This window comes from Mya arenaria, chromosome 5 (genome assembly GCF_026914265.1).
Source record: "Mya arenaria isolate MELC-2E11 chromosome 5, ASM2691426v1".
In the NCBI taxonomy this organism is placed as follows: domain Eukaryota; kingdom Metazoa; phylum Mollusca; class Bivalvia; order Myida; family Myidae; genus Mya; species Mya arenaria.
The window spans coordinates 55,827,734-55,840,132 of NC_069126.1; the positions used below are offsets into that span (position 1 = coordinate 55,827,734).

A 12,399-nucleotide genomic window follows, 5' to 3' on the forward strand; every position below is an offset into this window, starting at 1 on the left:
TATCTAACATTATACAAGTGTATCTACGCAAGGAAGCTTTACGCCAAGGTTAGAAGAAATCGGGTTCGGAGTTCGAGAGGAGGAGTATTTAAAGAAAACGCAACAATTTGACGGCGAACTACACACAAAGGTAACGTAACTTTTGAGTTCACGATAGAAAAGCAAGCACTTTAACCACAAATGGTGTAATGAAATAATACAGGTAAACAAAACATAACATATCTTTGACATTTTAATAAATATTTTTTTTATAAATAAACCCTCATTGACCGCGAGTATATATCTTCTGAAAGTCACAAGCAAATAATACTTATACAAGATGGAGGCAAATGTATCCTACATTAGTAACTAACAATTGTATTTTGTACTTCATGGCACCGGATATGAAAGAATAAAACACTTAAATTCAAATATTTTTATTTTTATAACAATACAAATGCAATACATTTCATATTGTTTGTATTTGTTTATGTGGTATTTAAACATTTTGTTAGTTCTTGCCCTGTGTCTCTAGTTCATTATCATTTGGGTCCTTGTCTTGTGTCTCTAGTTCATTATCATTTGGGTTCTTGCCCTGTGTCTCTAGTTCATTATAATTGGGGTAATTGCCCTGTGTCTCTAGTTCATTATCATTTGGGTTCTTGCCCTGTGTCTCTAGTTCATTATAATTGGGGTTATTGCCCTGTGTCTCTAGTTCATTATCATTTGGGTTCTTGCTCTGTGTCTCTAGTTCATTATCATTGGGGTTCTTGCCCTGTGTCTCTAGTTCATTATCATTTGTGTTCTTGCCCTGTGTCTCTAGTTTATTATCATTTGTGTTCTTGCCCTGAGTCTCTAGTTCATTATCATTTGGGTTCTTGTCCTGTGTCTCTAGTTCATTATCATTTGTGTTCTTGCCCTGTGTCTCTAGTTTATTATCATTTGTGTTCTTGCCCTGTGTCTCTAGTTCATTATCATTTGGGTTCTTGCCCTGTGTCTCTAGTTCATTATCATTTGGGTTCTTCCCCTGTGTCTCTAGTTCATTATCATTGGGGTTCTTGCCCTGTGTCTCTAGTTCATTATCATTGGGGTTCTTGCCCTGTGTCTCTAGTTCATTATCATTTGTGTTCTCGCCCTGTGTCTCTAGTTCATTATCATTTGTGTTCTTGCCCTGTGTCTCTAGTTCATTATCATTTGGGTTATTGCCCTGTGTCTCTAGTTCATTATCATTTGGGTTATTGCCCTGTGTCTCTAGTTCATTATCATTTGGGTTCTTGCCCTGTGTCTCTAGTTCATTATCATTTGGGTTCTTGCCCTGTGTCTCTAGTTCATTATCATTTGGGTTCTTGCCATGTGTCTTTTGTTCATTATCATGTGTGTTCTTGCCCTGTGTCTCTAGTTCATTATCATTTGTGTTCTTGCCCTGTGTCTCTAGTTCATTATCATTTGTGTTCTTGCCCTGTGAATCTAGTTCATTATTGTTTGTGTTCTTGCCCTGTGTCTCTAGATCATTAACATTTGTGTTCTTGCCCTGTGTCTCTAATTCATTATCATTTGGGTTCTTGCCCTGTGTCTCTAGTTCATTATCATTTGGGTTCTTGCCCTGTGTCTCTAAACAGGGTTTATTTATGAACTTTCGACTGGTTGGTTTGTACTTGTTTTAATTGAATTATTGAGTTGGGCACGTTAATCTTTATTTGAAAACTTTTTACATTTCAATATTTTATTTCCCAAATACATTCGTCCACAACTATTCGTTAATATGAAATACACATATCAGCGATTAGCCATATCCCACTTACGATGGAGTTGCGCAACAACAACTACTAGCACGGTACTCTAACACGGATAAGCGATGTTAACCCGAAGCAATAATAGCATACAACGTTAATATCTCTACTGGTAATATATTTCCCTGCATCCCGGATCTATAAGCATGAAAACACCTTATTAATGCACATTTGGGTAAGTACTTAGTAAAGTAGTTTGTAATGTATTCCACAAAGTTATTCAGCATAGATATTTGTTCAGTTGTTAAAAACATAATAACGGTCCGTTTTTCGGCACACTTCGGCTTGATGTCTATTTGTTGTTTTCAAAATGTCATTATGCAATTGCTACTCATGGTTTGCTATCAATAACGCTTTTTTGTGAATGGGAAAATCATTAAAACTACAAGCATATGCTATGCGTTGTTTATTTTATGTTTACGTTCGCTTTCCAAAATAGAAAACCAACAATACCGATTGATTGAATGGTATTTGGTCACCTTAAATATTAAAGTTAAAACCAGCAACCAGTCTTTGCTATTTTTAATTTTTTGAAATTGCCATGTCGCTGATGTTTTTTAAAGAAAAACAATGAGCTGGAAATATCAAACATTCATTGATGAAACATGTTATTTTGCAGACGAAGATGGCATACGGTCGTATGATATGGAAACATTTTCTAAATTGTGTGTCATAAATATGAGATATTTAATAGTATGTTAACTGCATATGGCTATGTTCTGTTTTGTATAGGTACCATAGTGACCGTTGGTATCGATTTATTTCCAACCCTTTGGGGATATTCTTAATTAGCAATCGTACATTACTAATTTTTTACTACACAGACACTCGCACATAAAGCATACTATTGTTTATAAAGATACTTTGCAGTGCTAAATATAGTGTATATGAACACTACAGAAACAAGCCCAGTAGCTTAACTTTTAAATTTGAATGTGTACATTTTCTTTTAAAGAACTGAGAATAATTAATAAGTTTTGTGGGTTTTTTTTTTTATAAATTCAATTTCTATAATACTTAATCAACAAAAGTATACTATATTCTGCTGTATGACATTTGTTAAAAAAATATTTAGTATTATAATGTTACAGCATGTGACATTGCTTGTATTGTTTGCATATGCATATTATCTATTATACTTCAATTTCATATTATACAAACATATTGCCACCAAATGATAATTTATTTGTAATTATTACTATATATTTCATTTGATTCGTGCTGGTCTACGGAGTATTTCACGGAGCTCTTTAAAGCTTTATGTCAATGGCTTTCTTGTGCAAATAGAACTGATCTCTTAACTGATGCAAATAAGAACAAGCTTAGTACACTACTCTATATAGCACAATCTGCATGACTTGTTAAATAACAAGTTATCTGTGTGTGACCTTAATGAACTAAAACAATAAAACATATACATAATGACGTGAATTAATTAAATTATTATATTTTATTTATATGTATTATTTGTCCTAATTTTCAATTTAAAAAAAAACAACAACAAAGATATAAACAGCTATTGTACAATGTTGTTAACGAAGATCCTCGATTATGAAACAATATCCTAATTATGTTTTTATTTACCTGTTTTCATAGATAATACACAGATCAAGGAAGTTACCTTACATTTGAGTGTCACACTTTGAACATATTCAGTCGGCCGAACAAAGGCCTTGAAGAGAATACATATAATGAAGTCTTACCAATTCCTGCTTAATCGAAGATAATTAGAAATATTTTATATCTAACCTTTTTCAGACCCTTAGTCGCGTACGCTGATGTCGCTTTGGACAATATCTCGCAAGTGGAAGAAGAAAAACTATAAAACAATTCAACACGAAGCCGCTAGAATTATTTCCGATGCAACATGTCTTATGTTCTGAAACAATCCTTACATGGAAACTACCCTAGGACCATTAAAAGACAGAAGTCGCAAACAGAAGCTCATCCTATTTAACAAGATGTTTAATTGAATGGCTCCACCCTACATGGCAGCCATGATACCCTCCCGTGCTAGAAATACAACCACTTATCACCTTCGTAACTTGGGAAATATCCACAACACCCCATGCAGATCTCAGCTATTGTCCAACTCTTTTCATACTTCTACTATATCTTCGTGACGAAAATCGAGCATTCCCATCCCTTCAAGATTTCAAACATAACTTGAACAAAACCAACAATATCGATAAAATATATAACTCAGTTACTGAGAGGTAAACGTGTAATTTTTTAAGTAACGGTGACCTTTACCTTAATCTTACATACCCGAAATGCTTTAGCAAGGCATTCCTCTACGCATGTGGCCTTAAAACATACCAAGCTTTATTCCCATACGTCAACCATTCCTACTGTTAATGAGTGGACAAAGTACGTAGGCTTACAAACACACACCTTGCCTTGTCAACGACATCTTTAGTGTTATAACCTGGTTGCGTTGGGAAATCAATTTGATTCATTTCTCTCGGTGTTCAGTTTTGAATATTGTCAGAAGAAAAATCAAGGTAATCCGATTCAAGTTGCTTTCAAAAGACTGCATTGCTCGCATATATTTCCGTGCGTTGTTTTTAAACTTTAATTAACTGTGATCATGAATCCTTTAAGCCAATAGGTAAAACAAAACGTTTTGGTTCACTATAAGAATGCAACAATTTTCGAGGTGAACACCAAAAGTGAACATTTCACATGTTGTATATCTGTTGATTGCAAATGAAAAATAAAAATTAGCAATTTTTTTCAGAAAAAAATGTTTATAAAAGTTAAAAAGGTTAATATTGTCAGTATAAACGATTTAATTAAACAGATAATTGGTTTCAGTTGTTTTCCAATTAATACCGCTATTTTACAATGGAAGCAGGTTATTTTTACAATGTAATCCGATTAATTAAAAAAAACATGCAACTAATTAGATTACAGACACTGGTTTAATAAAAAAATAGGATACAGATTTTTAAAGTGTACTTTGACAGACTAACACTCATCCTTAATATCACTGTACAAATCAAATGATGTTAAAGTTCAAGATAATAAACAATAAAGCAATAAAACAGCCAGCGGTTTAAAAGCAGCTTGTTCCGCCATTTCAACTTTTTGTTCAAAGCATCTGAAACAGAAGTGTATAAAAAATATAGTTAAAACACAATATGCGTAAAGAACTAACTGATATCTTGGTTACAAATATCTATAATTCGTTTAAATAATGATAAATTCTTTAAGCATCAAGTCATATTTAGTTTAAAAAAGACTGATATTTTCCTGAAATCCAACGTTTCTGTTTATAATCATAAACAAACAACTGCCTTTAAAGGTGAAGGCTTATCAACAATTGAATATAATTTCTTACAGGATTACGACAAGATTTAATTACCAGAACAGAAATGCTTGGCATCGACATCACTGCAAAAAAGCTGAAATCAAAAGACAACTCAGGAATTGGACAGATAAATAAAGAAAGCATTTTACAACAGTATATGTATACATATCAGGTATCCATACGTTGTGTGTATTAAATAGAATTAATTTAACTTAACTTTCCAGCCTTTTCCTCAACTTCGTTCATGAGAGTTCGGTTATTTTAAATGAACCATTACGCAATAAAATGACTGTGATATGAGTATATGGCAGCAACATTATAAGCTTAAAAAAATAGGTTAACATTCGGCCTCTTGATACGGTTTATATTTGATTTTTAGACTGCTGAATTCGTCCTTGCAGTTTTCATGACCTTATTAATAGCATATAAAGTACAAATAAAATGCTAAAGATATATCAATCGAATTATCAATCTGGATTAAAAAAATTAATGTATGCCGCAATGCATTAATTGAAATGAAAAGATCTTTGAGTATTTATCACAGTTACTGTCCTTTATTAATAGAACACACCAGTCTGAGTAGTTTGCTGCGTTGTCACACCATCTGTAGTTTTTTTCAAACCAGTATCTGAAAAATGTAAACTGTGGTCATTATATTGAGGATTATATGATTATCGAACGTTATAATCATTCAAAAGCATAAAAATAGCAGTATCGTTTGATAGCCACTATGCATAAACTTTAATTGAAATGTTACAGTCCCATGCACCAGGCCAGGACCAGTGCGTCATTGAAATTATAAGTTCTCATTTAAATCTACGTGTTTACTCTATCATCTAGGCACGCCGTTTTATATACCACGATGCCAAGAAAGAATTCATATACGTTTTTGACATTTTGATATATTATTTCTAAAATAATAGTGTGATGTTTTATATGTTGAGCAGTTGATAACTTATACCAAGTTGCTTGTTTTTGTTTAGTTGTTGTTGATTGTTTGTTTTTGTTGGGGTTTTTTGTGTTTTGTTGTTGTTGTTTTTTGTTGTTGTTTTTTGGGGGTCTCAAATGAGATTTAAGGGTCTAACAAAAATGAACTTTGATTCACTATTCAAATAACGAGAGACATAAAGATTTACACGAGCCAATTGGAAAGCATTGATGTTAATTTTTTTAATATAGCGTATGGTCACCATTTTTACGGACACACGCCACAATGCGTTTGTGCATTGACCGAACTAACCGTCTAATGACGTCATTCAAATTGAGAGCGTTTGCTAAATTATGAAAGTTGTTAATGTCGATTATTGACTCCATCTTGTCCAAAATATGCTCAATAGGGGTCATATCTGGTATGAGGGTCGACCAAGGTATTGATATTAAACAACTGATTCATATTGTTCACCCTACACAAAACCTGGAATTTGTTAGTACTTGAACTGTTAACCTATAACTGTTTTATCTCTTCAATCCGGAAGAGTCCTTTGAAATTCAATCTGAAGGCCATTGTCTAAAATGAGTTAAAGAAGAACATACTGTATTATTCCTCTTACAGGTCTTATGTGCATAAAACCACCATGAGTCTGTATATGTTTGGGGTGGGGATTTAATATGCAACGAAAGCGGACATAAACAAAACAAGTGCCGTATTTTCGTGGATATTTTTACCTCATAGGAGATGTTCAGAGACTATTTCACCAATATTTCATAACGCCCGTTTGATCCTCCTGTGTTTATCTGTTACTCGGTATTTATGTCAGTCGGTTGAACCGTGGTGTTGTACCTAGAGCTGCTGGTGAAAGAATCTCGTGCAATACGGATTCTTCCACAAACAACTCGAAGTGATACAACACCACGGATCAACCGACTAACAAAATTTTCCTTTTATATACCTTCAAACTATTTCTGAATAAAAACAGCAAACTATGTTAACGTTATAGTTTCATCGAATCAATAAAAACGTCAGGAACTAGTCAGAATAGTACCAAGTTTACATGTACAATACAAAATATGAATGTCACAGGAATATAAATAATTCACGCGACTCTGTATAACGTCACTTATAAATTGACTAAAACGCGAGTAAACGTCCGCAATCTTAAAACAAGTAAACGGTCGAACTGTTGAACTGGTAAATGTGAATTTTATTCATGGAATGAAAAACTTTAAGGGCACTCAATCACTGTCACTATGGATTACACGAATCCGTCTACAATTGTTTTTCTGTGGCGATCTGTCGTAGTAGTTGATATTGATGTTACAGTTGCGTAGCAGAGCATTTGGAATGATTTGTCCCGAGAAAGTGTTTCAGGAAATTTATTCGGACATGTAGTTTACGATATTGGATTGTATTTTGGCGGCGATGTCATCCGATCGAGCCGGTATTGCCAACGACGAGGTGTGTCTGGCTATATTTGTATTGTATCTGTTTGGATTGTCTGATAGAATGTCATACATTTCTTCCTGCATTTCCAGTTATGCAATGATTGGCGGAATGGCGGAAATATATACGATCGAACAATGTAGTCCCGGTCTAGTGTGTATATGGAAACAGAAAGCTGCAGTGTGTGATGCGGGATTTTTTGTCCGATCATTTGTATTTTTCAGTTAAAAATTGCAATATTTTTGACAGAATATTTATAGGTATATAATAAATTCATCTATCATATAATGTTGTGAAATATTCGTTTTGTTGTGGATGGACACCAGCATTTATTAACAAAACATGACATTCATCGAAGGGCTTTTCTTTAATTATATGTTGTTCATCTGCCTAGAAATGTGAAATTCAAATATAGATTTTAATTCAAAACAACATACTAGGTGATTTTATCCACAGAAATCGACACTTAATTGATAAGATCCTACAGAAGTTAAACACAAGGTTTGAATAATTGATTTTTTTTTTCTTTTATTTGATCGTAATGTTCAAGTTTTACCCTAAACATTGCTATTAAGGGGCACAATAAAGGTAGAAGCCAAAAATATTTTTTTATGTTAAAATTATTATTACTTTCTACTCATTTGACTTTATAGATAAAAACAAAAACATATGATTCATGTACAGTTAAAAAATATAAGCCTCTATAAAATTGTTATTTTTTATAAATGGCCACGTGGCCAATTATTTCCAATCGGTAAACAAATTATACCCCGTTCTGTGATGACGCGATCATGACAGTTAAATGAGTTAAACACAACAATGCAAAACTATCAACACTTTTAGTTTTTCATCAACCTATAGTGCGTCTCATTTAGTTCTACAGTTAGAAATAGATCTAATGCTGTCTGCAGTACATATCATAAACGTCTTGAAGTACCAAATAATTGTAACTAAGTATAACTTGTTTACAAAGTTTGGCACAATACGAGCACTCCATGGCACATAACGAAAAGAAGGACATGAACTAGTAGATCCAATATTATATGATTGTCTCATTTTTACTTCGCTGTAAAAATGGGGATCATGTATTGTCGTTTTTATTAATATTAAACCTTATTGATAGCAAAACATTATAACCGTCTTTTACACGATTGCAAGGGATTACATAACCCAATCCTACATATTAGCATTTACCTTCTGTTGTCGCACTATAAGAACCGCCTACCATGCCATATCTGTCAGAACGTAATGTAAATTATGCGGATTATGACACATACATATTACCGTTTTGTCAAACATTGGTTCAAAGTCAATCCAACTGGTAACATACCTAAAATAATTTGATCAATAACTGCGTGCCACAAAGATTTATGATGTTTACCATTTTTATTCAATTTTACTTGTCGGTTCCATTTCGAGTTTTTTTCTGCAAATGAAACATCTTGTATTGAATCTAATTACACTTCGAAGCTTACCTACATTGAAATACATAATTCATTAGGTTACGCAGTCACATGCCATTAAGCTTGATGCACAAGTCTCTTTTTCTGAACTTTCCAAAAAACATCTGCTGTTTTTATTTATTTATTTAAGCAAACGTTACTTGGTTATATCTTTTGTAATGTAAACTGTACCACTGGTATTCAGGAAGGTAAAAACAGGGTTGTCAGGTTCGACCTAAACCACATCAAGCTAAGCGTACTTACAGACAATGAACTTTTAATTCGGTCGTCGGTCTACAGGTGTTACCCAGTCCATGCGAGGAATGTACACTGAAAATAAAGTCGGCCGTTCTAGATGCATTTTGAGGTGTTATATTGTATGTCACAGAGTCCGTCTGCAGATAAATACAGTTGCCCGTGGCCTGTGGATCACCTAGATCTGTATCAGGATTATACAACGGAGCGAGGGGACTAACAGAAACAAGGTTGTTTTTTAGCCTGGAGATCTGGGCGCTACTGTTGTAGGAGCCGATGCTGGTCGAGCTGATGGTCCCACGTAGAACGGCTCTATGGGTCAGTGAGGTTATTTGGAAAGGCTCTACTGAATCCACTTATGTTGAAAGCTTGCAATGTGATACAATTCGGTTAAACTAAAATAAACATGATGCTAAGATTAAAATATATTTCACTTTTAGGACAAAGTTATATTAGGGATATACTTTATTTCAAAACAAAGTTTCATAGTCTGCACCGAATATAATACAATTTAAACAAATAATACAGATGAAATATACGTGAAAAATATAACAGAATGTTGTAGCAATCTCTTCTCGTTCTATGAACTCATTGTAAGTTCATTTAATAACCCCAATGTTACATAGTTTCTTCTCAACTAATATAGTTACTTCCCCTGCCCCGCGTGCGCCTTTCGAAGATTAGAGACAGTCATAGTTTATATAGACATCAAATCAACGAATTCTCCATCCGCGGTCTGCCACGTTTCACAAAGTCCTACAATGTCATATGTGGAACAAAACGCAAGAAACTCTTCCTTTCCGCCAAATTTTCTCAAACTTTGTATATTTAATTAACATTTGTATACGTATACCATAAATATCATTAAGTTAACTATGTCAATGATTTAGTTTTTTGTACTGCATATATTTTTTTAAAGTTAAGGGAGCTCTTACAAACAGGATGTTAACTGCCTAGTTTCCTCTTATCTCAACGCTGCGATCGCAAGAACTGCTTGAATAAAAATATATATCGTATTCATTAGGAAGTAGCACTTTAATTAGGAAATTAAATAACTGAAGTGTACACGTGATTTAAAGTTTACTTTAAATTGGGGGTTAGCTCAAAGTTGTAAATGCAAATAATAGCAAATATTTTGACACAAAGGTCATAGCCTTATGCATTTTTACCGACAAAATTAGCACAGATATGTAAATAATTATTAGGCGTTTTCATGATTCAAATCACTTTCGTTGGAGTCAATTAACAAGGAAGTTAACCACAGCTATTTCGTCATGGTCCCCTGTACACATTCTTTTCCTGATCTGTTGGTTGAAATAGTATAAATAATGTATTCAAAGCGATTGATGAAAGAGACAAAACTCAAACAACGCCAACCTATCAACTCTGCTGGGTTTATTTTTGGTATGTACGCCCATCCGTTGATTTCTTTATTTATCCAATAATTTCGGAATAACTACAGACATAATGTTCAACACGCACGATGATCGGTATAGTGCATGCCGGCTATGTACCTTTCCGGGCATTGCGAGATACGTTTAGGGGTCAATTGTCTTTTTTAGTCCTTTATGATAAATACAACTGTTACAATTTCAACATTTCGGGCTAAGGTGTATAAGTCATTTTTAGCGATGTACAAACTTATAATGTCAGTCAATGCCACACCTCAGACATAGAGACAGACGGTCAGTGTCGTAAATAAAAATAGTAATATTTTGAATTAAATTTTGCATCAATGTACAAAACCATGCCAATAATTCTTTCACAACCATGTATCTTATTGGTCATTGCCTTATATCACGCCTTATCATTAGTTAAATCAAAGCGCTAAAAGCGCTGCAAGACTGTCGGTGATGTAACTGAAGCAAGTAAACACTACCGCTAAGTTCTTTCAAATGAAACGTGATCAAACGATTTTATACAAATGATGAACACTCTTTAAGGTATATGAAGAAGGATAAATGTGATTATAATAAGCATACATATATTTTCCCTACTTAATCATGTATTCAATGGCCTACACGATTCTCAATTCAAGTTTTGCTAAGTTTGAACCGCTTTAAATTAGCTAAATGCATACTCATTATGTTAGAAATGCTTCAATTTATGACGTCGCTTATAACAGTTTCAGTAAGCAATAACATTCCTTCATTTCATAAGGGTCTGTTGAAGCCAATTGCTTTAAAATGCAAATTCAATACAAACTATACCCAAGATTCAAGGGACATAAAAAATGACGCTCTTTCAAGCCTGAAAATGCCTCCCAGAACTTTTATCAACAGAGTTCACAAATCTACAAAATTTGTGCTCGAGTTACTTTCTTTGATATTAAAGTGAAAACAAATCTGCATGGTGCTGTGGCATCATACCAAGAAACAAACTAATATCTTCAAAATTTGTTTTCTAGTTTGTTTTAATTATAAAAGTGTTAATAAATCTGCATAGTGCTGAAGAAAACAACTAATGTCTTAATATTCAAACCTGCAGTATTAATTAGCGCCATGTTGTCAAGAATATCTGAACAATTAAATGAAATATGCATGGACTGAAATGACAGCTGGTTTTTCAATGACAAAAGATGCTTTTTAGGCAATTTTAAGATTATGCTATTCAACGTATGAGGGTAGTTGGTACAGTTTTCAATCATATTCAGATGATAGCTGATATTTGCTGATAAGCATGTATCCTCTTAGCAGCAGGAAATAAGTAGATGACATAGTTTTAATTACCAATATTGGAGTTGTGATCTTGACCTATAAATCCAAATTGGTCATCTGCTGGTCACCCCAAACCTAAATTTCAAGTTTGAAGGCCATGGGTGCAGACTTTGTCGAGTTGTCATAAGTAAGCTTTTTGCGTTCAATGTCTCTGTGACAAATCAATAGGGCTCACCTAATGGTCAGGCCAAACCCCGAAGTCAAATTGATGAAGGGCAATGGGTGCAGGCTTTGTCCAGTCATTATTAGTATAACCTTTAATCATTCAATGTCAGTGTGACTTTTGACCCAATGACCCCTTAAATCAATAGGGGTTATCTAATAGTCAAGCTTAGCCTCCGTGTTGAGTTTGAGGGCCATAGGTGCAGGCATTGTCAACTTATCAGTCAGACATGCTTTGACATCTTCCTGTTCCTGTGACCTTTGACCCAATTACCCCTAAAATCAAAAGGGGTCATATACTGGTTTAGCCCAACTTTCATGTCAGGTTTGACAATAGGTCTAGGAATTGTGGAGTTAATTT

General features: G+C 33.9%; 1 protein-coding gene across 1 annotated transcript; it reads right to left on the reverse strand.

Annotated features, from left to right (window-relative positions):
- Positions 1 to 490: 490 nt before the first annotated feature.
- Positions 491 to 12,119, reverse strand: LOC128235806 (GATA zinc finger domain-containing protein 14-like). Its single transcript, XM_052950601.1, has 3 exons — positions 12,052 to 12,119; positions 9,212 to 9,471; positions 491 to 1,590 (listed from the first exon to the last, which is right to left on the reverse strand). Exons 1-3 carry the CDS (start codon positions 12,117 to 12,119, stop codon positions 491 to 493), a joined length of 1,428 nt encoding a protein of 475 aa, XP_052806561.1.
- Positions 12,120 to 12,399: the final 280 nt, after the last annotated feature.